Raw genomic sequence first — 26,476 nt, forward strand, 5'->3', positions numbered from 1 at the left:
CCGCCCCTTTCCAGCCCCCATCACCTCTGGGGAGAATCCAGGAAAACCAACACATTTAGAACCATTAACTCTTAAAATAGCTGAATTTCCTCCAGTAGAAAAAACGCAAATTATTACACTCATGAGTTCAGGATATTTATATATTATATGAATTGATGAATAAACAGGTCATATTACTACAACCATCATCCCTCGGAAGGCAAGTACTAGGATCAGAAAAAAAATATCATAAACCCTTTTTTCCCATAACGTTCCTGTAATTTATTTAGTTGCCGAACATTTAAGCTGGCGAGTTTAATTTATTCCTTTTTTTTCCCCTTTTCTTTTTTTAAAAATAAATATTTAAAATAAGGAAAAAGAAGAATGTTTTCCACTGAACGATAATGTTAAAGTACTGATAATATCGTCCGTAGTAGAAGAGAATTGTTTAAACAGTGTCGGTGCTTGCAAGATTGCGCAGTATAAATACATTCCCAGCGCCGTTTTGATGCGAGTTGCTAGTGGAACTCTATTTTCTGTGTGTGTTCTGTGTGTGCATTTCCCCCGGTCCGACTGCGTGCGGGATAAAGCCGTAAGCTGGCGGAGGACACGTCGCCCTGCCAGCCCCGGGGCCCCGGGCCGGGCATGCCCGGTTGCCCGCGGAGTGCGACGGGGCCGGGGCCGGGCGCTCGCACACACCTCGCCCCTGCCAGCGAGGAGCTGCTCGCAGTTTTCCCCAAGCGAGAATTTATGAAAGTGCTGGCGGCCAGCACTTCTAGCCTCGCCTCTCATGGATGGGATGGATTTAAAAGCGAATAACGAATCGCAGAAAAATTACGACTTTCTCCCGACGCCATTTCCCACCCCCCAAGCGCTCCGCCGGGGGGCTGGGACGGTGATGGAGCGCGGAATGCACCGGTGCGAGCTCATTAGCAAAGCAAAGGTTGCAATTAGCGTCTGCTGCTGCGAAGCGACCTCTCCCCCGCCCGCCTCTCCTTAGCCCCCATCACCAAATAATTGCAAAGTATCTGTTGATGTTTTTCTTCCACCCGTCAAAACGTTGGAGCCCTGCCTGCTCCAGGGCTCCGTCCTGGTTTTGTTGTGTCTGGAGACAATGCTCCGCCAGCGAACCATCAGAGGTGAAGGGGGGTCACAAGGGGAGGCAGGAGCGCGGCCCTGCGAGCCCACGGGGGCCTCCCCTTGCCTCCCACCCCTGCAAACCTGCCACCCACAGGCGGGAGGGGCGGCGACCCCCGCCCGGTGCCCCTCTCCGGGGCAGCCCCTAGCACGCCTTCCCGGCCGGGCGAGTAGCGGGAAGAGGATGTGACCCTCATGTCCGCCCGGGGTGGAAAGTGGCTGCCTTATGTGCAAGGCGTCGGGGGGAGGTGATGGCAGCGGCACTCTTCCATTCTCCCAATTTACCACTGAATTTTGTTTTTCTAAATACCCTTGCAGCACTCGATGCGTCTCCGAGAGCGGCCAGAGCCGGGCGCAGAGCCTCTGGCCACCGCCATCCCAAGCCGGCGTGTTCGTGCCCGAGGAGCGGGGCTGCGCTGCCTTCAGCTCCCGTTCGCTTTTACCCTTCGGGCTTGAGCTCCAAACTGCGAGGTGTATTTTTAGATGGCGCTGGCGGTTTTGCTCTGCGACCCCGAGGAAAACCCCGCCGCTTTGTCTCGCCGGCCTTCCGCACCGGGGCCGGGGAGGAGGGCGGCGGGCGGGCCGGCTGTCGCCGGCGGGCCCTGGGGCAGCGCCGACCCCCGGCCCGGCCCGCTGGCCCGAGTGGCAAGGGCTTGTGCTCCCGTGGGGCCACCCCACCTGAGGCCGCCGCCGTGCTCCTCGCTGTCTGCCAGCCCACGAGTGGCCGGTGGCCCCTGAGAAGGCCTCAAGAGAAGGAAAAAGATTTCTTTGGGAGGGGCTCTCGTGGTACTCTTACCATTGCCAGGACAGGTTCTGGGGGAGGGCAGCGGCCCGTACGGCTGAGGCGAGGGGCTGAGTTATGGCTAAGAGACAGACGTGGGGCGGCGGCGCTGACAGGCGGCGGGCGCGGGGGAGCGAGCCCGGCCGTCGCTGCTCGTAATTCCTGGCGCTGCCGGGCAGGGAACCGCAGGCAGGGCCGGGCCGGCCTTCCCCACCGGGCCCCAGCCCTCTGCAGCCCTCTGGGCAGGAGCTGGGCCCTCTCTCCTCTCCCTGCCCACCCGAGTCCCCTCTTTCTGACAGGGCGACACTCCCCGGCAGCCCCCACCACCCGGCGCTGCCATTGCTATCCCGCTTTCCCCGTAGCAGCGGCTCAGGGTGAACTCTCCCTTCCCACGACGCAGTGGAACAGGCTGCCCGCCGAGCGGGGACCTCGGCAGGGTCCCGGGCCAGTATTCCCGGTCCCGGGCAGTGCAGAGTGTCAATAGTCTGGCCCTGGCCGCCAACCAGCCTTTCGCCGCGGGTGCCACAGCGGCTCCGGGAAAGGCTAAACCCATCGTGTCGTTTGCTTTGTTCGGTGCTGCTGCTGCGGATGGTTGGAAGCTTGCGGAAGAGGCGAGGGACCGGGGCTCTGCTCGGTTATTTACTACTGGAGATCCTCTTTTCCATTAACGAAGCTGCCGTGTCTCCATGAGATCAGAGACGGGCAGAGGGAGAATGTATCTTTCGAACCTGCACGCCAAAAACGCTTGACGTGCACGCGAAACTGATGTAGAGAACACAAGTCTGTAACTGGTGTATAAGCTACATATACCATATCATCTCTCTAAGTCAAAGCTTGTTAGTGGTTTGTTTTATTTTGCTTGTAAGTTATTATTTATTTCATTCTCAAGACGTGATCCCTTAGTAAAAGAGCAGTACTTTAAGAGCAAATAAGAATCAGGCAGGAAAGGTGCTAGTGTTGGGGGAACTGAAAAGCAGTTCTGACCTTTGCCAAACGGTAAAAAGCATCAGGGCAGTGTGCACTTTGTCCTGTCAGACCAATACCTTTTTTTTTTTTTTGTCCCTACAAAGGCAGCAGAAAGACACCCAGAACCAGGCCACTGCGAGGGACCGCTTGGTCTAGAATCAGTTTTTGCTTTCCATCCTTTTCCCAACTTGCTCCCCACTATAGACAGAGGAACCAGAGAATGAAAATGCTTCTCTGGAGTGTGCTACAGTGAGAGAAGCCACAGATAAAACCTTGAAGTCGAAGCTCCCAGTCCTCGGCAGAGATGTGTAAACTAATATTCCGATGTACCAGCGAGTTTGCCAGTGAATCACTGTAAGCGAAAAAACAGTTCGCAGCGGTACAAAAATGCCTTGTCTTAAAAGCTCTGGAAAACTTTTAAAATTATGATTCCGCTTGCCACCAAAGACCCGCCATCCGCAGCCTGTGACCTGGCCGAGGCGCTGCGGAGGGGGCAGCCCCCGGTGCGGCCGGGCAGGCGGAGCTCGCCCCCTCCCCTCCGCCACTCGCCGCGGCTCCGGGGCAGCGCTGGCCACGGGAGAGCCGAGCGGCCGTGCTGGGGCAGCCGCAGAGCACAGCCGCAGCCGTGCGGCCGCACACGCGTGGGTGCCCACGGCACTGCAGCGGCTGTGCAGCAGATCCACGCAGTGTGAGCGCTGCGGGAGAGCGCAGCCAGAGCAAGGACACGGCACCCACGGGAAGGGAGCTTAGTGTTATTTTAGTCTTTAAAAAAAAAAAAAAGAAAAAAATAATCGCAGCTGCCGAGCCGTACCCGTTCGAGGAGAAAAACACCCGAGGAGGCTTTTTATAAATATACCCACGGGAGGTGAGTGGCGATGTGTGCGTGATGGCGTGGGGACCGTCCAGGCCTCCGGACTGAGTGTCCGCGACCTGCTCGGCATTTGTCTGTGATGGAAGAGACCTGAGGGCGCCGCAGAAACTGCGTGTGGGCTGGAGAGCCCCCCACGCGTGGGGAGATGCTTGGAGGGAGCGCAACTGGGACATCCTTCTGTCTCCGCAGCTCCCTCTCCGCCTTAACGAGGGCTCGTACTCTGTGCACCTGTAGGAAGGATCTCAAGCAGCGGTCAGGCTCCCACTTTTCCCTTTCCCCATTCGCGCTTTCCAAGGAACAGCCCCAAAGGAAGCGGCTGCTCCGGTTGCCCGGGCGCGATCCCCTCTCCTCGTATTTCCCACGGCGCCTCCGGCAAATGCCGCCCGTGGAGACAGGCACACGGAACACCCTCCCGGCTCCCCCTAGGCTGCTCTCGAGCTCCCTCCTGTCACCTGCATCACTTCCATCATGGGACCTCTCCCGGGCATAGCTATCCCTCCCACATCCAGCGATTTGCCTCCTTTTAACGTAGGGGTCCCCTCTACACGAAGTTAAAAAGCAGGAGATGCGCCTCAAGAAAGTGTATCTCCTGCGTGTGTCTCCCTCCTGTGCATCTTGCTCTTTGCTCGCTTCCAGGCATAAAGTTAAAATGATGGGAGTAATTGGTGGGTGGAATATCCTAAACCAACGGGAAATGTATGGGCTTGACGACCTCTGGATAACCCAGGTACCTTGGCACAAAAAGCAAAAAAATATTTACCCACCTTGAAGTTTCTATTTTTTTTTTAAGCTTTTTTATTTATTTTGTTTTTATTTCTTAAGTCATCTTTTGAAATGGTTCACGCTCCTGTCTGAGGTTTAATTATAGTAAGCAGGAAAAGGGTGGAAGGGGAATGGGTTGATTCTTGAGGGAGGGGGTAAAAAACCAAAACACCCTAATCTCCCTGGATTGAGAAGGTGCTGGACAAAAAGGCTTTCTGTGACTCATGCACACTCTGAAATGAAGATCTGAAAAACATATACAAGCCCCAGCTTGACTGGTTTGAAAGCGATTCCAGCAATTAGGAATTAATTCAGCATGGTCAAAAGGCGATTTCACTGCAAGTTAGATCAAGTTATCCAAACTTTTACAGAGTTTAGGTGCTGGAAATGGGCTGCTGGGGTGGAGGGAGGTAAGGCTGCAGGAAAGAAAAACAAGGAGTGTTCAGGAAAGGCAGAAAGGGGCAGCTGTAGAGCAAGGTCTGGAGGCATGGTGAGCCCATATTTGCACCAAAGGTCTGCTGATGTGGAGAGGGAAGGAGTGGGGGACAGGGAATGCTTTGTTTCTCAAATGGGATTAAGTACTAAAATGTGTTGGAGGTCCTACAGAATAGAAAGATGAGTCTCAATTAAAAATTAAGTCAATGGGTTTGCTGGCTGATCAATTTTTCAGGTACAGTAAGATCCTTCCCCAGTTAATGGCAGAAGACAGATTTAGCCCAGGCAGAGCTGACCCTGGGATGATGTGTGGGGCAAGAGGCACTGGGAGGATGTAGAGGGCGGAGGCAGGAATATAACCGGTCTTTTACACACAGGCAGACCAACAATAAAACCATCGCAGGGAGGGGGCAGCTGCCCACCCTGATGGCTCATGGCAGTGCTGGCCATGGGTTGCATCTGTGGCATGGGTCCTGTGGTGCTTGCCGGGCCCAGCCAGGGCTCAGGCGTTGGGATTGTTCCTCATGAGCTCCACGTCAGCGTCCACCATCTCCCTCACCAGCTCCTGCAGGAAGGAGAGAGACAGATGAGGGCCCCAGTGCAGGGACAAATGGGCAGCATGTCAGGAATGCCATGGAGCATGACAAGCCCCCCTGCCCCCCCACAGCAGAACAAGGAGCGGATGGGGCTTTGTTGGGCCCTTCCCACAGGCCGGGGCCCTGGTGTGTCAGCACGCTGCTGTGCACTGCGGTGCCCATCGCCGCCACAGTGTCTGCTTTCTTCAAAACAAGGATCCATGCAGAGGCACCAAAAATGGGGTTTCTCAGGGTGCCCAGCTCACCCCTCACAGAGGTGTCCCCCCTCCTTTCCCCTCCCTGTGAATTGTTTTTAGAGGATGTGAACACCCAGCAGGTACAAAGCACACCAGAAAGGCCACTCACATCAAACGTGACTCTTGGCTTCCAGTTCAGCTTTTGCCTTGCTTTGGTGCAGTCTCCTTGCAGAAAATCCTGTGGAAAAGAAGAGAGAGGCACTGCAAGGACTGCTACCTTTCCCACCCTGATGGCCTCCCCACTGCCCCTGCCTCCCTGCGAGCTGAGCAAGAGCCAGGACCACCATTGGACTCTTCCAAGGATGAACTATTTCTCTTGAAGATGCCATTTTAGTGGAAGCCCATATGCTTATTAAATCACCAGGAGGCAGCATCCTTTCACCAGGCTATTTCAGATGGAAAGAGTTGTTCTTTGTTTGTGTGTACACAGAGGGCTTGAATTCCAGCCTTACAGCCATACAACAGTGAACATTTTATAAGAAATTATTGTATGTCTTAGTCATGCTAGTGAATGACCTGATTAAAATTCTTTTCCCCGTGTTTCTTTAAATAATGTAAATCACAGAGCAAGCATGACAACTAGTGTCTTTTAAATAAAAACATTATCACAAACAAATGATGCTGAAAGACTGTTGTGGATATGGGTAACCATATACAACACCAGTAAACATCCAGCTTTTAGATGCGTACATATTATTTTTCCTAGAGTATTTTGAATGTCCACATGCAAATAGAAGTCTAAATATCTCATAAATGAAAATAAATTGCCTTGAAACCATTACAGAAACCAAGACTTTGGTCATGTTCACCTTACTGTTCAAATATTCTTAAAAGTGCTACCACACCAAAACAATTCCACAACCATCATCAAAAATAATGTAACAAAATTAAACAAAGACAAAAGCTCCTTTAACTGCATTTCTAACTGAATGCAGAAGCTGACTGTATCTTTAAAATTAGAAGACTGTTTAAACAATTAGCTTTTTCCAAATGTATGTCATGATTGAATAAAATATCTCTTCTCACAAGCTATGTGTCTTTGTAGCAATAAATACTAAAGTTATATCTGTCTTGGGTTAAAGAAACCCAAACAAACCCAGCTTGGTTACATAACAACAAAGCTAAGGCTGAATTCTCCTCTTGCATTTGACTTTATGATGGTAACATAGCAGGCTTTCCAGAAAAATGCAAGGACTGCTTTTCCTCTTTCTCTTCCACCCTCTGACCAGCAGTGGAGCTAAGGAGCATTTTGTGAATGTAGATTTTTTTTAATTTGTAATGCTGCATACTGCATTTCAGACACTCTCTGTTGATCATGTGGTTCAGGTCACATTAACTTCCAAAATCACCTCATCTTGTGCACAGCACATTTAACTAAAATGTAGGAAATTCTTCTTTGTAATTGTGCACAAGGAAGCTAGACAGCTTGCTTCCAGGAGCAGAGGAAATCCACCAAAAGAAATATGGCACTGAAGAAGGGAATGTGGAACAAACACGTCTGCTGAGACTTATTCCAGGCAGTGTTTTTACTAGCTCAGTCTTTAGGCTAAAAAACATTTTGTCTTGCCTTCAGAAGAGAGTAAACAGATGGATCAGAACAAAATAATATGAAAATAAAAAAAAAAAAACAACCTGTCATGATTTCCTTAAATTAACTAAATTATTTCCTACTGCAGCCCTATAATGGGCTTTTTGAAACTGCAGCAGACATTTTAGGCCAAGTCATGCAAAACTGCATCAACTTGAGGGATCCCCTGGAGGGCTGTGTGAATATGGATTGCAAAATCTGGTTTGAAGTGGGAAAGATGCCCACTAACTTTGATGAAATTTGGATCAGACTCTAATGTGCTCATGGAGATACGTGTTTTATCTGGAGTTCAGTTTAATTTACATATGTGTGTATATATGTGTCTGGAAACAAGGAAATCCTTCATAAAATAATAATTTCAGTATAAAAACAATTGCCTTTTATTCAGCCCTAATTCAAGCCATTAGCTAGAAGTGAAGTGTTTTAACATCACCTAGTTTTAAGTCATAAAAACTATACCATAAAACTTAGATTTTTACTTTTATAAATGCTGTGTAAGTAAAACTTTTACATCCACAATCTTTATATCAAAAACACACTTTGAAACTAAACCTTATCTAAGATATTGGCTTCCCATTACAAAAAAACCCCAAAATTACTAGGAAACACAAAATGAATTGCCATGGCCTGCTGTATGTAGCTGCATTCTGCTTTTGAACAGCTTGGGAGCAGTCTTTTAACTGTCTTGGACAAATGCTTTTTCTTAAAACAGATTATCTAAAAAAATACTTTACCTAATTCCAGCCCTTTATTCAAAAATGTAAACACTCATCTGCTGAGTAGGACAAAATAAGGTTGGGGGTAGGCTGCAAATCAGTAAAAGGGAAGTATTTGCAGTTCTGGATTATACACAGAGATCAAACAACTAGCATGCTGAAGCCATCTAGGTATAAAAATCCTCATATTTTTCCTTTAAAAATTCACAAGTTTTAACAGTAATGCAGTAAAGGTATTGGGCATAATCTGTGAGGAAAAAAAGAAAAAAGGGGAAAATAATGGAAGATTTAATATATATGATAATACAAATTCCCCAGCTGCCTTGGGTTAAAAGATTTTAAGTGGCTCTCCTGAAGAAGTTTGTGTCCTTTTGAGAAACACAGCTTTGTTAATTTACTTGAAAACAGCAATACAAACAAAATATCTCCTAGGCACTTTTAAAAAGGTTCACTTACAGAAGTTACTAGGTACAGAGGCCAAATGAAACCGTAATATTAACACCATCTTACACTTAAACTCAAGGATTGATTGTATTCTTATTAGCCAAAGTTTCAACACTGAATGGAAATGATGACTGGAACAAAGCTGCTCCTGATTAAAGGATTGTATTGCAGTCATGTTTCCTGTATTTTTCTACAAGTAGCTCATAATATGAAAACAATAAGGTAATTACAATAAAATAAGAATATTAAAAAAAAGTTTCTCTTGGAACAGAATGACTGCTTGTTTATATTGTTTAAGTTTTTCACTGAAACCAGAGATGCATCTCAGACTTCCAAAAGGAAAATAAACCAACAAACAACCCCACCATCCAAAAGCCCCCTCTGGTATATTCATCATTAAAGTGTATTAATTTTTCAATATCAGGGCATCATTTTCTGGAATTACAACCAGATCAGAAAGCGAAGAAAGAAGAGATCAGATTCCACTGGAGAAAACCTGGATTTTTATTTTTTTGGGGTGTGCAGGGGTGGGAGGGTTGGGAGGTGGTTTGATGAAATTGGGGGTGGTTCTTGAAAACAGCTGCTGCTGAATATAAACCGCCCCATATCCCTGTTCCTGATGGAAAAGGACCTGATGAAACGATACCACTTCATGCTTTGTATTCCTGCAGGATTACTTTTTCTGTGCCATTGTGCTTCACATACTGACAGGAAAACAAAGCCTTTTGACTCCCTGAAAACTCTGAGGGTTTAGATACCGAGCTAAGAGTCTATAACCCTGAAAACACTGATTAAGGCTTTCTTTTGTTTTTACAGCACTCAGATCATGAACATAAAGTCAAGTATTTGCTTTTAGTTATTGATTTTGTTAGGAACAAGTCCTTATTTTCCATGGAAGCAGTCAACATAAGTGACTAGTAATGACAAGTCTTAATGGCATGCTGAGAGTCAGAAACAATATCCAGGTAAATATTTAAAGTGAAGGAAGAAGGAAAAGACCGCAGTCAGATTCTCTGTTGCCACTAAATATAAGTAAGTAAATTCTATGGCTTCAGAGAACAGAATGAGCTCCTATGTGTGAGCTTTTCTGTTTTATATTTTCTGCAATTGAGGCTGTGTAACTGTGTAGAAAATACCCCATTATTACTACATTTACTTTTGTGATTATTCAATTTTGTTGTTCAAATGCACACACACAAATGCATACAGATAAGCAGCAAGAAATTTGTTATGCAATGTGGTAAGACATTTTTGAATTTGATTTTTAAACCATGAGACAAAAATGTAAAATATTTTAATGTAAATATCACATTTCCCAAGCTCTTGTTCTGAGTGTCACTGTGACTCTTATTTTGTCTTGTGCAGTGATTGATCCGGTTTCACTGTGCATTGTATCACCGTCTCATTCAATTAACTTGAAGTGAAAATTTAAAGCCTCAAGACAACGTACCAAAAAGGAGATAGTGTGGCCTGAAAGAAGGCCAAGGCTTCCTTTATTAATACAGCTTGATTGATTCCCTTTCAAATGTGCCTTTACTGAAGCCAACTCACAGAGCCAGCTTTTGCTGTCTCTTACAGTAGAGTAAAAGTGAGATCAAGTTGTCAGTAAAACACCTGTGATGGAATTATGCCCAACTCTGCTTGCTGAAGCACAGACAAGGCTTTGCCTCTGAAAATAAACAAACTTGATCTGAGCACACAACAGTATAACTGCATCTGAAAAGCAGCCAGGGTTACATTCACAATCAGCACCACTGCTTGGAAAATGATTTGTTACATCAGGGCTCCCATAAGCAAAGAGCACTGACCCAGACTGGTGGAGGCTCTGGCTTGAGTGTTTAGTCTTGCACTTTCTTGCTCAAGATCTTTCTTCAAAGAGGATTTCGAGAAGAGAGGGGCCAAAGTTTCCTGAAAGCCCCACTAGTGTTTTATTTTCCTTATTTTCTTCTTAAAATCATCACCTTTTAGCTTTAACTTATACCATTAAAAGAAAAAAAAAAAACAAACCAAAAAACCCCAGATACTTGATTAGACTGCAGTTTTGTGTTTTCATCATTATCGTAGAAATCTAGAATGGTTTGGGTTGGAAGGCACCTTCAAGCTCATATATTCCAACCTTCCTGCACTGAGCAGGGACATCTTCAGAGCTCCAGCCAACCTGACCTCAGAGGTTTCCAGGGATAGGGCATCTTCCACCTCTGGGCAATCTGCTTCAGATTCTTCAGTGTTTCACCAATCTCATCATAAAAAGTTTCTGCTTTATATTTTGTCTTAATCTACTTTCTTTGATTTTAAAACTATTATCTATCACAGCAAGCCCTACTAAAAATTTATATCACAGTAATGTATATACTAAGGTTTATCTCATGAAATAATCTCCCCTTTGTGTACTTCTTGAAGCACTTTACATAGCATTTTTTAAAGAGGGTTCCAGTAGTAAATCTCAGTAGTAAAACCAGCCCCACAGTACATATATGTATCAGCTGCCGCTTTGTATTGCTTGGAGAACAGCCTTGTTGAAGTGTTGCAAACACATCAGGAGACTGCATGCGTTGCTCACTAGGCAGTCCTTTCACCATCAACCTTATCCCCCATTCCCTAGTGTTCCGTCACACTTGCCACCAGGCCCAGGGACATCGTGTCTTAATCCAGATGCAAAGTTGGAAAACAGTTACTGTGACTTCTGAGCACTCTGCTAAGAAAAGTATAAATATCTCACTAAACCAGAGCTGTAGAGCCTGTAAACATACGCCTTACTGGTGCAAAATGCAAGGCATGGCTCAGCCAAGCTTGGATCAAACCCCAGAAGGAGTCACAGTAACGAGCACCGCGTCTCCTGTGCGCTGCTCTGCGTGTTCTTTTGGAGATCCACAGGACAGAGAACTCTGGCTTGGCTTCTTTGCAAAGGATAGTATTTGTTATAATATCTACAGTAACAGGGATAAAAACTCTGTATAATTAGAAAGCAAGAGACTCCTATCTCCATAGTAAATGTGAGGAGACTGAAGGTAAAACAAATTGAAGAGCGAAAGCCCAAGCCTAACAAGGAGCACAGTAAATATCTCCAGGAATTTAAGATGAGCCAAAATGTGTTGTTGCTCAGTTTTCATTTTTTCTTTTCACTGTTCTTAGAAAAGCAAAGTTGTGGAGCAGTTGGGGTACCAAGGGAATAGAAGAATGCCAGTGAATTTGGTTCCTGATCTAAATTTGTTTTAATGCAGCATGAACAGACTGCTTTCCACTCTTGGGTCAGCAGTCTTTTGCAGAAAGACAGTATTGTTCACAAAGAACCACAGGAAAAGGCAAAAGGCTAAAAGCAACCAATAGGCTGAAACTCACATAATAACTAAATGCCATTGAAAATAAGAGGCATAATGTTTTGTTTTCTTTCCCCTAGCATGTTTTCCTATGCAAATCCCATCCCTATTCAGAAAGTTTAATCTTTACTAAAACCATGTTGAGGAGGAGAGGAAGGGGAAAGAATGACTTGAGGAAAGGACTGCTTCTGCGTGGTGCTGGGACCCTGTACATCCGAGGGACCTTGGCAGGCTGCGAGTGCTGGGCATCTTTAGGGTAAGGTCGTATCTCGGGACCCCCCTGTGTTCCAGCAATAAGGCATCAACATAAACCACAGAGTCAATAAAACCTGAGCACAACCTTCGCTTTTCCGCCAGGAACCAGGGGTGTTAGAACAGCAGCTTTATCTTATCAGCTTGATAATCTATAATTTGACCAGCTTCCAAAGGGTTAAGGCAAATGAACTCGGAACAGCAATAAACATTAGGGCGATAATAACAGTAATGGAGCTCCTCTCCCTCCTCCTCCTCCTCCTTCTTCTCCTCTTCCCTTCCCTCCCCTGCGCCTTTTCCACTTCGCTGCTGCCTATCAGCCCCAGCCGAAGCCGAAGCCAGACCTCTCTTTCAATGACAGGGGGTGATAAGAGACTCGGAGAAAACAGCAAGCTGTCTGGTCTGCTCAGGAAGTCGGGGACGGCTGGTATTGTCCATCAGCGGGGCCACGCGGCGGCCGGAGGCCGGGAACAATGCTCCGCTCTGGGGAAATGGGCTCACTCAGCGCCGGTGCTGGCAGCCCCACGGCCGGCAGAGATAAAGCTCCGAGGCAGGGGGAGCAGGGGGAGCAGGGGGAGCCGGGCCCAGTGCCGCTGAGCTGGAGCCGTGCCCCCCTCACGGGCGAGGGGCCGCGGCCTGCCAGGGCCCCCGGCCTGCCAGGGCCCCGGGGCCAGCACGGCCCGAGCTGCAGGAGCCAGAGCCCCTCACAGGGCTGAGCGCTGCTCAGGTCTGTCCTTTTGCCAAGCCAAGCCTGAGAAAACATCTTGGCCGGTGCCGTCCCTCGAGCCAGATAAAATTCCTGCCGAATTACAGCCCGATATCCCCGAAGCCAGTGCTGAATTTCACTCGCTGTGGATCCGGAGCTGAGCTCGCTCATCAGGAGCCGTCCCGCACAGCTCTGTGCCGGGCATCCCGCTGCAAGCGGGACCATGGATGCTTTTCGGGCTGCCACGTATGAGGCGGCCCCAAGAGTGTTCGCCCCGCAGCAGGGAAAGCCCCGCTGCCGCAAACAGCAGAATTCCTGCAGCTGGCTGCCGTCAGGCTGGTGCTTCTCTCCCTCCTACCTTGCCCTGAGGCCCGATTTTGCACTCTGGGAAGACCTGGAAATTGTTCCCCAGCCTGGATGTAAGTGCAATTGTAACCTCAGCTCACGGCCCTGCAAAGTGCCAAATTGGCTTCCGAATGGTAAGATCATTTCTAGTTCGCAGGAATCCTTCTCCTAAATAAGCAGGGAACTTCTGGAGGAGAGGAAGAAAATCAGACCCACAGCATTTGCCATATACAGACCATAATTATGATAGTTCAGGTATTAGGGCTGGACACAGTCCCAGAATCAGTGAAAGGTTTGGGTTGGAAGGGACAGTAAAGATCACACAGTTCCAACTCCCCTGCCATGGACAGGGACACCTTCCGCTACAGCAGGCTGGTCCAAGCCCCATCCAACCTAGCCTTGAACACTTCCAGGGATGGGGCATCCACAGCATCTCTAGGCAACCTGTTCCAGTGCCTCACCTCCCTCAGAGTAAAGAATTTCTTCCTAATACCTAATCTGAACCCTCTTGCAGTTTAAAGCAATCCCCCCCTTGTCCTCTCACTACATGCTTTTGTATAAAGTACCTCTCCAGCTCTCTTGCAGGTCCCCCATAGGTACTGGAAAGCTGCTCTATTTCTATCTTCTTTTCTCTAGGCTGAGCAACCTCAAGTCTCTCAGAGTCTCTTCATAAGTGTGCTCCAGCCCCTCTGACAATCTTCCCAGCCCTCCTCTTGCCTTGCTCCAGCAGAAACCCTTCCTTTCTGATATGTTGTACTGGGTCATCCAAACATCCAAACACACACATCACAGATAAAATTTTCAGCATGTTTGCTAAAATGCAAAGTAATAATTATCAAAGCAAGATTTTCCTACTCTTACAACAAAATAGAAATGCTCTTTGCAAATCCTGGTACCACTTCCACTGATTTCCACTGCCTTGTAGCCTGGCTGCTGATGTCTGAGCTGACCATTCCATGTTTCAAACTAACCTGGGCAGCAAGAGGTGTCTGAATAATATGGATTTTGCATGACATGGGTTAGAAGCATTAGTGAATTCTCCTTTTACACCAAAGGTTTGGAGGATGTTGTATAAGAGCATGTTTCTTCAGGCTCCCTGGACAAATGTCTCACCTGCACATAAATAAAAACCAAGACCTGTGAGAAATGAATCTCTTTCACATAGATGGAGATCAGCTATAGTATAGGAAAAGAAAAGGTTTCTTATCTTTTCACTGGTACCTTCAAATCCTGCTTTTACTCACTATTCAATGTATTTTCTTCTTGCTTTACCTGTTCTCCACTCTGACAACTATTCTGGGGGGAGAGTAAGATAATAATGTCCTCATCATATGAGGTTTTATTGTTACACTACGTATATTTACGTAAGAGCATGGCACCTTAATTTTTTTTTTAATGTAATTATCACCTATTTTTTAAAAAAAAAACTCCAGTTAATTTTCTCATCACTCCCTACTCTTCACATTTTCTGCAACAATCAGGAAATCACTTTGTGAAGTGGTTTGAATTCAGATGGGTTTATTGTGCATTCATTTATTATGTGAATTATTGTCTTTTTCAGCTGTCTTTGCTGACTGACATGTGAAGATGAATAGGAAAAATGAAACCCCAGCAATCTGTGCTCCAATCCTACTTAATTTCTTCTCTTCCTCCACTAAAAATTACTTAATTTATAGCAATTTATATTGGAAATGTAAACAAATTCAGTTATCACCTCTGGTCAAATACCAAATGAAAAGTAACAAAACAGTAAACATTAGGACAGCTATCTTGTATTCTACTTACAGATATTTATCTACTTTTAGAGCATTAAGCAGCAACTTAATGAATGCAGATCTATGAACTCAGGATATTACTTCTTCATAGAGTTATTCTCTTTTACAGGATGCATTGTTCGTGCTGATTTTGCTACCCCATGGGCATTCACATTTTTGAAAAATATCACGGCACTTGTTATGTTAACATCAAAATGATATTAAAATATTTTTTGAATGGTGTGTTGTTATATTTGCCCTAATAAAAATATTAATTTATTCAAAATGGAATTTTTCATCTAAAGAGCATGAAATTGAAAAATTCTAATTAAATCACCTATAACAGAAGTTGTTGTCTTTTCACCTCACTACCTGAAGCTGGGCAGGAGAGATGACACCCTCTTCTTAACTCTTACAGTGCTACATGAACCTCTGTCCCTCTGAAGCTTGTGGTAAGACTTGGGGGAAGAGGACAGTGAGGAGATGGATATTTCTCTCTTCCTGTCTTCGTCCCTGCTATGGAGTAACTAGTGCATAAGAGTTAGCATGGAGGATGTTCAGTCATTTCTCATTGCTTGAAAAGAAGTTGTAAAAAACCTCTCCCTGCAGCATGGGGGATGAAGAAGGGAGCTGCTGCTTCTCTGGACAAAGTCACAATCTGCCTTTTACTGCTGGCTGTTTTTTTAGAAGCAGCCTCCCTCTACACAGTCATAAACCTGACCTAATTTATGGGATGCATCACCTTATCCCCCACCCCTCACTGCATTCCAATTTCTCAATAAAACCCCCATCTGATTTGAAAATCCTTTTCAAGACAAAATATCTGGAGAGAGTTTAATCTGTGAAAAGTTTAAAGGGCACTCAAGAACTGAGATCTTTTTACCCAAGGGGGAAAAAAATTCCAAGTCCCCATATTGAGGTGACCCAGACCATGATACTGTGGGTCTCCTGTCTGAAAAAATGAAGCTATCCTTGCCTGAACAAGACAAGCAAGAGTCCACAAAAGGGTTAAAATAAAACAAGGTAGGATGATTTCTGATGCTGAGTATGTCCCAAATATATTCTCCTGTGCACTTCATAGAGAAGGAAGTCCAAGCAGTGGCCTTTCACATGACATCATGAAAGACTAATTTATCACCAGCCACCAAACATCTAGAAAATCATAACATCCTTTCAGGAAAACCATGTGCAAGATAATCAGACTTGCTTTGATGAAAGATTTAGTGCTTGAGTCTAAGTAGGACACTACAAAGAAGAGGCCTTTGCAGGTAGTAGCACACAACAATGCACGTCACATTTATGCTTCAAACTCGCACTTTATTCATTTAAAGGCTAATGCATTTCCTGCCCAGAAACAAACATTTTTTTATACTGCACGTGTGTTCAACCAAACCTGATAAGTTAAAACACTGGTCACTGGTTAAGTCCAGACAAGGTAGACAGCTGAATATCTCTTCTACAGATGAAATACATGCTCTTGCTGCAAATGAAGGCACTGTGCTCCTCATTCCCTCATCTCACAGTCCCTTGACAAGTGTATTATGGATGTGGGCTGAGTATTGCCACAGCTTGTCATAGCTTTTGAAAGGAAAAAATCCTCCCAGCACACTCACGGCTACGCTGAACCGAGGGGTACATTTCCCCTAACAAATTCCAAAACATTCTGCCAACGACCTTGTCTCTCTGTCTAAGGCTCTCACTGTTCTGCCCCATCAGTTTTTGGTGACTGGTGTAACCTGACTGTCTTGATGGAAAAATACTGCTCAGCAAGCAGTATATTGCCGTAAAATCAATTGGTTTCACATTTGCAAATGAAATCAAACAAGTCTGCTGTTTGTGTTGATTAGGCAGACAAAACAGAGCACAAAGCAATTAATGAAAGGCTACAAATACCAGCTACATGGTGTTCAAGATTTCTTTTTGACTGTAATGTAAGTTTGTTGGTGTGTATTTAAAGACGCACAGATTCCAATTGCCATGCAGTTGACTGATCCTGCTGCTTAGTAATCTGACCCTTAGGCTCCTGCTGGTCAATGGCCACAGGTTCTTCTGGTCTGACTGGAAAAATAACCGGATTTTCCACACCATTCTTAGTAGTTTGTTGCTGCATATTCTCTGATCTTCATTAATAAAAATAACTTCCTATTACATTTCCTGCACAGGAAAGCCTGGGAAAAAAAAAAAATCATAGTTTTTCCTATGACATCTTTCACTTTCAGAGCAGATATTAAACTCACCACACAATCTTCCAATAAATCAATAAAATTAATACAACTATCTTATTTTCTTTTTAAAGATCAGTATTTTGTTTTCTTCCATCCTTCCCTTACCTTGGTATTTAATTTCTTTCACTTCTTTCTTGTTTAAATTTTTCACATATTTTGGTGAAGTTATTGTCCTGTAAAATCCCATTTATGTCTTTTTATTGTAATACGTATTTCTTTCCTAATTTGATGTGTCTTCCAGTCTTTCTTTCATTCAAGCTTGTCCCATTTCTCTTTTGAGCATCAATCTCCTGCTCAAACATCATCTCAAACCTGACCTTACTTTCCTATCTCTCTTTCACCTGCAAAACGTTACCTCACACCGAGATTTTGTTCTCTTCCCCTTGTTTCTACTATTGTGTTCTTTTCACCTGAACATTTTTTCAATTTTTTTTTCTCTCTGTATCATCACAGACTTGTTCCTTTTTCTTTTCCAGTGGTACTCTGTCACACACCAGCTTTATTGCCCTCAGGATTTTGTGCGGAACATTGCAGGGTTCTGGGAGACAATTCATTTTAGCAGTAACACAGCAGTGATTTGCTGACAGGGCTGAAACGACGTTGAAATAAGTTTTAAAGAAGCAATAAGATATCCTAAAACTCACAGTGCCAGTGTAAGTAGGGGTAAAAAGCAGATTCATTGACTGCTATTACTATTCAGAGTAGCTGCCTATAAAATTCCACAGATTTGGCAGTGCATTAGCCATATACACTTTAAAAGCATGGCTAATATGCTCTGCTTCTTTCCAAAGCATCACCAATGCATATACCACTTCTTGAAATCTGTTCTCTCAATGACCTTCTTCTCTTAAATACTTTCAGCTATAGAATAAAGAAATTTTTAGATCTGTTACCAAAAGCTTCTTCATTACTTCACCCTGCAGTGGTCAAACATGAAAAACTTCATTACAGAAGGAAAACAGTTAGCATTTTCTACTGGTCCTGCCCTACTTACCAAACTTTCTTTAGTTCCACAATTAAAAAGCAAGCAAACTGGTCAGGCATACACATCAGCAGGCATGAGCTCAGAATACTCCAATGTTTTCACCTGTATAATGTTTAAAATGTGAGATGCCTCATCAATCACTTGACTCCTTTACAAGGAAAGTGTCTCTTGAGACCACTCACACAGGAATCATTTACTGCCAAGTTTCAATGTGAAAGACAGAGCTGTTCCTCAGACAAGCAATCCTATTTTTCATTCATGTTTTGGCAGGGCAGAGATGCCAGGTAAGGGTCCCATTATGCATTGCACAAACACAGAAATGGCAGCCCTTTCTCGGAAAATTTATCAAAGTCAAATATCACCTCCTGGAATTTTCTTTTAGAATCCATCTACAGCTCTCATCTCCTTTTCAGTCCAGGTCACCAGTGAAACCTTCTGGCTTGATTTACTTTCTTTGACATATTCCAGTGTAATGGCAATACATATGAACACACAAAGCCATGAATTACAGAACTTACATGTATCTACTGAGAATCTCAAAAGCAGCTGAAGAAAGCTAGATAAACATCTCGGCAGATTCATTCCACTTGTAACATGAGCAAGGCTTCAACTAGGTGCATTACCAGGTAGACAACACAGAACTGCTTCACAGCAGCACAGCAGTGACAATGAAGAACCACCAGAGAAGATACGAATTTTATGTAATTAGGCAACAGTAATGACATTAGAATGGGAAGAAAGCACTGTCACCCCCATTTTATGAAGCTAGGAAGCAGGACGATTTAGAGACTTGACCAACACCTTGGAATGGGAGTGAGGAACAAGAAGAGAACCCAGGCTGTATCTCACCATTTCCCTCTGATGTATACCTTACTACCTATGAGAAGCCAACATCACACTGGATCTGGCACTATTTGCCCTGCGTAAGTCCTTGCTATTGTTTTTTAGTGAGCAACCCCCCAGAAGTAAACTGCTCTAAGGGTGAGTGATCATACAGCACCTTGATGCAGCAGGTGACTTATTTAACCACATATTTCTCATTTGTCTACAGTTTCACTTCTATTTGTACCACTGGATTTTCTTTTATAATGTCTTTCACACAAAATCAGATACTCATCCTAGCAATACTAAAAAATTACTGTTGCTTCCTCAACTTTTCCACCCCAGGCTGCTACGATTGTCTTGAGAGTACCAGAACTTATGAGTTTATTGGGTTGTCTTTTCTGCTCTAGAGACTTAATTTTTAGATGAAAAGCACCCAAATAGATCAACTGTATCTTTTACATCTAAAACAGTATACATTTTAGCTGCATATACTGCAGTAAAGTCCCATGAACTTAGTATTCCATACAGGCAGTGACCTGAGACAGCTCTCGTTATTCATAGCATCTTTCGGCATAATTTATATTTAAATAATAACAGTCAGGATCATTTTCATCAACATGAGAAAAAAAGGAGTTCAGATCTAATCAAGAGACAGTTGTCTCCTGACACTGCCTGCTCTATGCTTGCTTGAGCACGTAGGCAGCAGCTGGCACTTCCACAGCTTGATCATTACTACTGCTCTTCAAATTATGCCTGTCACACAGGTTAGGAAAACATGAGTAATTAAACATAAACAGCGTCATAAAATAATAGTAAGAAAAAAATTAATAATCGTCCAAAAGAGTGTTTGGGGTGACTCCCTACAGCACCTTGGATTTCTGCCCCTTCTGCTCAGACGGTTTTCCTCTGTGTACTTTTTAATTATTTCCTTCAGGAGTCCTTTAAGGCAAAGAGGTTTGAACGGGCGGGGAAAAAAAAAAAAACGTCCTAGAACCGATGAGAACAGTGATATGCAAAAAAGAGAAATGCCAATTAAGTATTCCTCAACTACTGCAGGCTGGCTCCGAATCGCTTATGGCAAGGACTTATGCCTCACTATGAAACTGATAGTTTGAGATTCATGGATTTTAAAGGATTTTAAATGCAAAATTTCAGGAGCTGTGTGTTCCTTATTTGAGCCATGCACTACAGCTGGTCACCTGGTGCAGTATCTATCTTCTGGCCCATCAGCTCCTTATACCAGGCTCAGCATTCAAACTGTATGGAGGTCAATGCAGATATTCTGCAGCCTTGCAGCTTCAGCAGTACAAGTAGCTGTATGCTGCCTTTTGCTCAACTAGTCAACAGCCAAACTAATCCCTAGCTCAGTTCTGTTACAAAACCAGCATAAAACAGCAAAACAATAAAGACTGAGACTTTGGACCATGTTATTAACAACCCTAAGCAGGCTGTTTTAGCCTATTTTTGTGCACATGGTTACTGGAACTGAGCATGCAGTTCTGGTAATTGCATACAAAAATTACCAGCTACATGAGTAACGGGACATTTGTCATCTGCAATTCTTTCTGTGTAGGAACTCTGTGAAATGTGTGATTTTTCATGATAGCAGACATGCAAATGCTGTGTAAGAGCAGTACTGTTTTCAGCTGCTTTACATCCAGAATAGTTATTCACATTTTAACTAGAAGGTGCAACCAACTCGATTTACTCCCACTTGGTTTTCTGTTTTGCATGGGTATGAATTAGACAGAGTACAACGTAGGGAAGACTCGTGCCTGTCTACATAAGAAGAAAAATAAGTGTAACAACATACATAATGTTGAATACATTCAAATCCACATATTAAAAGAACATTTAGAGATGGTTGTCATTCTCATTAGGTAATTTTTGCTCATCTGTGTGCCTCAAGTTATGTATTTTCATACAAATTTCAGCATCTCTCTGAAATAAAGCTCTTCTTCCTACAAACCCTAAGTGTTTCAACTTCTATATTCAAGGTTGCAATTGTTTAACTCAATTCATCAGAGGTGCTAACTAGCATACTGAAAGTATGCCAGCAATTCAGTACACCTGCTCATGCTATCTAACATAATATTTTTGGGAGAATTGCTATTTCTGGGGAGCAGGGACTTGCACATTTTCATGCAATCTCCCACTGAACTCATCAGGACCCTGGCCAAGAAGTGACTGAGTGGGCTAAATACAGCTCAGGTTTGTAATGTTCATCATTGCTGCTGGTAGCATCCCACCAGGCTAAACTAATAAATTTGACAGTGGGAAGAAATGAACTGTCTCCATGTACCATTATTCTTGCTCTTTATATGTCTGCTTGATTTAGTCCTTTTTCCACTGACGCTACGTAAGAACCGCTAAACTCAACAGCAGATTCTCTCCTTGGCTTCAGGGCTTGCTTTAAGCTTTTTCTTCTTCAGTATCAACAGATACTGAAGGAGGTGTATCCAGCTTGGTTCCTCCTTGGATCAAAAGTTGTTGGATATTCCCAGTATCTCCAATTGTGGTTATTTTAATCTTTCATTTGATGTTTTTCTACTACACCTTTCTTCCATTTCACCATTACCTTCCTCCCCATCTCCTTAAAGGCTCCACCCACTGTCTTCCTGTTTCTCGGCTCAGTGCAATCCCCATCCTATGCTTTCCTAAGTCTTTTCTACCTTTGACACATATGAATATGACACATATGGATATACCTCGATCTTTGGTCACATCTCTGAAGAGGGTGTTAAGTTGGCTCCCTTCACTAATCAGCTTTTCAGCAGAGTTCACTTGCCAGGACTGAGGAAAATTACACTCAGATTCATTAATTAAGATATAATAAACTTCATGTACTATTTAGCAACGTGCCATATGTGGCAATAAAAAAAAAATAAAAAAAAAGGAGAAAGGTAGATGAAACCAGAGGAGACCCTCTGGCTCATTTATGGACTCGAGGTATTTCTGGGAAGGTCACAAATCTCCAAGATATCTCCACAAATTAGATTTTGCACTTGAATTTCTAATTTAGCTGAAAGATGTGTAAAAACACATGCAGCCAGACAGCTCCTTGGCTATACATCTAAGGCAGCTCAAAGCATAAGTTATTACTTCCAAAGTCAATTGTAACTTATGCTCACTAAATTGGCTCCAGATCCACCCTTTTCAGACAGTAGTATAGGAATAATTTATTCTTCTGGTGAAAAGCACCCATTTTAGCTAAACCACACCCCCATCTGGGAGTCTCACCAGCAGAAGTGCCAAAGGCAGAGGGATTCAGAGGTGCAAAGAGCTATTGGAGGCTGGCGGGACAGGGGTGAATAAAGCCCAGTATGTAACAGTGTCTGTCAGCACGCTGAAACATATAACCTCTCCCTAACACAGGGGGTCCACAACACAAATCCGAGAGGAAAATTTGTTCCTGTGGTTCAGTCATCACATTAGATGAAGAGGTTTCCTCGCTTTTAACATCCATTTGATTTATACCAGGAGTCCTATGGATAGTGGTGAAATCATTGCAGCTTTGTGCATGTTTTGATCCACATCCTCAATGTGTATCTCGTTTTCTCCCATTGAGAACGCGCTGTACATAAATATGGTACAAGAGGTTTGAGAGCTCTGATTTTAGACATCTACCCCAAATGCCAAGTTAATTGCCTTACCAGTGCAGAGATGAAAAACCCTGCATAAACTAGGAGCTTTTCTCTCACCTATTACACTGTAATAAAACTGAGTTGAATGAGGTACATGAGTTCAGCCCCTTGCAGTGGCACCAGTGACTTGAAGTGATTTGCACCACAAGAGAGTTAACATTCCCATGAGAGATTGCTTCACTAGCTATCTACAGAAACACCGACCTACATACAAGGTTTTTCTTTCCCCAGGTGGACTCCTGCATCAGCACCTACACAACAGGAACCTCCTCATGGGAGAGCTTTAATAGCAGTAGCTGCTGAAGGAGAGGGAACTGCAGAAACACACTTGTTGCCAAACTGTGCATTTAGTTGGAAGGAGGAGAAACAGATGGGGAAATCACTCTTCAGACAGTGTTTACTAGCACAATCAGCACCTGAGGCAGCACTTATTCAGGTGCTGAAATTACAGAGGTAAGTTTTACGATGAGAAATCTATTCCTCACATGACAGCTATATTTCTCATCATGGATCATAAAAAGTAGATGATCCATCAGATAACTACTTGACTGCAACGTGCATCACAGTAAAACCATCAACCTTCTGTTTTGTTTTACGACCCTGGTTACATCTGGAATGCTTTCAAGAAGGATGCTGATGTTCACTTTGGGTACAAACTGACTCAGGAAACTTACTGATTTGCTACTTACATGGTAGTAGATGGTAAGAATAGGGAGGAATGATAGCAGGAATACCTCCAACTTTGCTACCAGGAAGATCACTTTATTACTACAAATATAATTTTATTGAATAGTCTTGGACTGGACCATAAAGAGGATTCTTAATTGTCTAACACTTTTCCCTCCCTTTTCAGTCTAGCAAATTATTCCTTTTAGTTGCCCATTTCCTCTTACATTAGAGATCTTTCCCACAACTACTAATTCAGTAATAGGAATGATAGATAGTAATGAAGACAGTATTTGTAGAACTCACCTAGTTCCATATTTTTATAACAAGAACAATAATTTCTTATCTTTACACAGTATTTGGTGTCAGATAAATTCTAATTCTTGTCCCCTTAGAGGCAGAAAAAAAAAGGATGAAACTACTATTCTAAGGTTGTAGAGCAAGATGTGAATAAAATTCCTGATTTATCTAAGACAATGTAGTAGAAATGTGAGTTGTGTTACAAGCAAACACCCCAAAGAGATATGTTACCAAAACCAATTTTTTTTCAAAAACTTAGAGATTGACTCTTAGAGATTGTTGTGATCTCAGCAGAGTGTAAAAATTGGACAAAAAGTTGTCTTCATTGATGTGCAGTCTGTCTCTTTGCTTGGCAAGGTTACGAGTCCATTAAACAAAAAAAAAACCCAAACTAACCCTCTGGTCTTGCACAACTCTGCCAGGAGGGCTTGTAAGTTCTCTGGACAATTGAGGTTGCTCTGAAATTGTGGGGTTGATCCATCACATGTTGAAATCAGCAACACTGAACCATAGCTCAATATTCAAATCAGTTCTCCGTGCAGGAACAGCATGTCTATAACAAGCCAGGACATTGAGTCACTTCATTCTTGACCTTAACCAAAGGGGTTAAAGCAATATATATTTCATACTGCCCTGCAAAAGCTCATCTGGGCTTGGCATTAGCAAATAATTTCATTCATTCCAAGCATCAGACTTCAGTATTTTTTTTTTCTGACTGCATGATAAAATTCAGATGTTTCAAAAATCTTTCTTTCCTACGTGTGCCCACCCAAGCAGCAACAGCAGGCCTTCTGCTAAAACCTGACGATGAAATCTGGTTTTGGAGAAAGACCAAACATGGAAAACTTCAGCATAAACAGCAATTGTATTGGAAAACTGTGAGTGTACCAGCCTGGGGTAGGGGAGTTGAAAAGGAACACATTTTTGCCAGCTCAACAGACCTTATCAAGCTCCTACCTTCTTAACAGACCATGAGTCCCTTAAGCCTCTTATTGTACAGTCCAGACCTCCTCCACTGCAGTTATGCTTTGAGCACCACTTCACCTGAAATCTCAGCCTTCCTTCAAGTGGCTTCAGACATCTCCTTATCCTGCATCTATGACTTTGTTTCTGCCCCAGCTGATGGGGAATCCAAATTGTCCATCCATGAGATGAACCCATACACCCTGAACTAGGCACCAAACCCTCCCTCTGTGTTTAGCCCAGTCACACAAATGCATTGTCCTTTTGCAATACTTCCTGTAGAGATCCAACTGGGTACTAAGGGGTCTCTGGGTAGCAGATACCTGTCAGCAAAGCCAGCTGTGTCTCTGTGTCTGCCAAATCACTGAGCTACATGTGCTGGGTAGCAAGAAACAGAGATGAAGAAGGGACTGACTTTATCTTTTTACTTTGCTATCTTACCCTACAGATATTGGGGAACAGCATGGATGAAGAGAAACTAAGATTAAGTGATGGAGGAAAGTGCTTTGCTCTACATCCATAAGGACAAAATGGGCAGGAATAGGGACTACACTTAGAAAATGGATGAGCTGTCTCTCTGTTGAGAAGTAGGTGTCCTCACTGAAGGCCCTAGAGATGCTTATGTGTCATTAAGATGATAAAAGGAACTTTAACACCTGCTTGTTTGTGTGCAAACAATGCCCCTTCAAGACCTAGATCATGCTGCATGTAATAAAGTACTAATGGGGTGGAAACAAATGCACTGGGAGGGATGAAGTGGGGCCTGAATTACAGAATGGAGACAGCAAGCAATACATCTTCTTCCACTCTTTTGTTTATTTTTAAATCATAATTACCAAATTTAAGCTGAGAGGTGTAATTAAAAACTGGGAGTTTAAAATAAGCAATGAATGTCTTGCCTATGTCCACAGAAAGCAAGTCAGATGCATGCAAGTGTTGCCACTGTTTCTACAATATTCAAGTTATCTGAGGACTGCTATTTCATTCTGCAGAGGAGACACTGCTATGTCAAGTTAAGAAGTATTTCTATTTAAAAACTCATGTTTCATTGTAAAAATATAAGAACTCTGAAAAACAGTCCTATATCTACAAAATCAAGAAATACATTGGAATCACATAGTTTTAGATGCTTCTATTACTGCAAGCAGCAGCTATCAGAAAAAAAAAAGAAAAAAATGAGCCACCTTTCTTTGTCTTCCACATGATTATTAATTTCTTCTATTCCAGTTGTTCTCTACAGTATGTAAGCAGTGTCCTCACACACAGGAAGACAGAAGCTTCTGTTTTATAAGGAGAAATTCCTTTTTCCAGATAATCAAACTGGAATTTGATGCTTTTTCTACAATGCTTTTAAGGAGCTAGCCTCCATTTATCTGCTTATGTTTTCAATTGTTGTTACAATAAAAGTTTGGATACACTCTGATGAAGCTCAAGGAAAGGGAAAGAAATTTGCTTATTTTGGTTTTTTAAGTCAGGGTGTTATCTAATACTGCTTGCAGCTTAGGAGAGTCCATCCTGCACCTTTTAGTACAACATTCAAAATATCTCTTTCATTATAGTTAATTTCAGTAACAATACATACATTTGTATTTTTAAATTAACTATTTGTTAGTTTTGCAAGACTAGGGCTTAATAGTACACTTTCTCCTTGAAGGCTCTGTCCCCACCCCTGCCACAATATCTCTCTGCCAAACCAGCCTGATGTTCTCATATTTTAATTGAGACTAACTGGATCCATCTGCCGCATGACTCGGGGCTTACTCTGAACCTTAAATTCCATTCTTATGCCAGATCACTGAGATTTGAGTCTTCTTTTAAGAGAATGCTGTTTTCTCTTTAAATTCTACATGAGGGAAGTTTAGATTTTAGCACAGATGTTTGCACAGCAGTGAAGAGCTGAATGAGACACTTGACACATCTCTGCCAAACATTCTAAAGTCAAAGGTAATGAACATATGGCTGCTGCTGCCTCATAGCCTGCTT

The 26,476-nt window shown here is 43.5% G+C and overlaps 1 protein-coding gene across 2 annotated transcripts in view; it reads right to left on the reverse strand.

The window, feature by feature from the left end:
* Window positions 1-4,507: 4,507 nt before the first annotated feature.
* GMDS (GDP-mannose 4,6-dehydratase) overlaps window positions 4,508-26,476 on the reverse strand; it is a 410,677-nt gene continuing 388,708 nt past the window's right edge. Inside the window, exons 10-11 of one of the 2 annotated variants that reach the window (XM_015618378.3) lie at window positions 5,873-5,941; window positions 4,508-5,496 (exon numbers count right to left, since the gene is read on the reverse strand). In XM_015618378.3, coding sequence (XP_015473864.1) covers window positions 5,434-5,496; window positions 5,873-5,941 — 132 coding nt within the window. In that variant the 3' untranslated portion in view covers window positions 4,508-5,433. Of the gene's footprint in view, window positions 5,497-5,872; window positions 5,942-16,185; window positions 17,054-26,476 lie in introns of those variants that run through there. The other variant, XM_019005675.2, reaches the window with a different exon arrangement.

Source organism: Parus major, chromosome 2 (genome assembly GCF_001522545.3).
Source record: "Parus major isolate Abel chromosome 2, Parus_major1.1, whole genome shotgun sequence".
NCBI lineage: Eukaryota > Metazoa > Chordata > Aves > Passeriformes > Paridae > Parus > Parus major.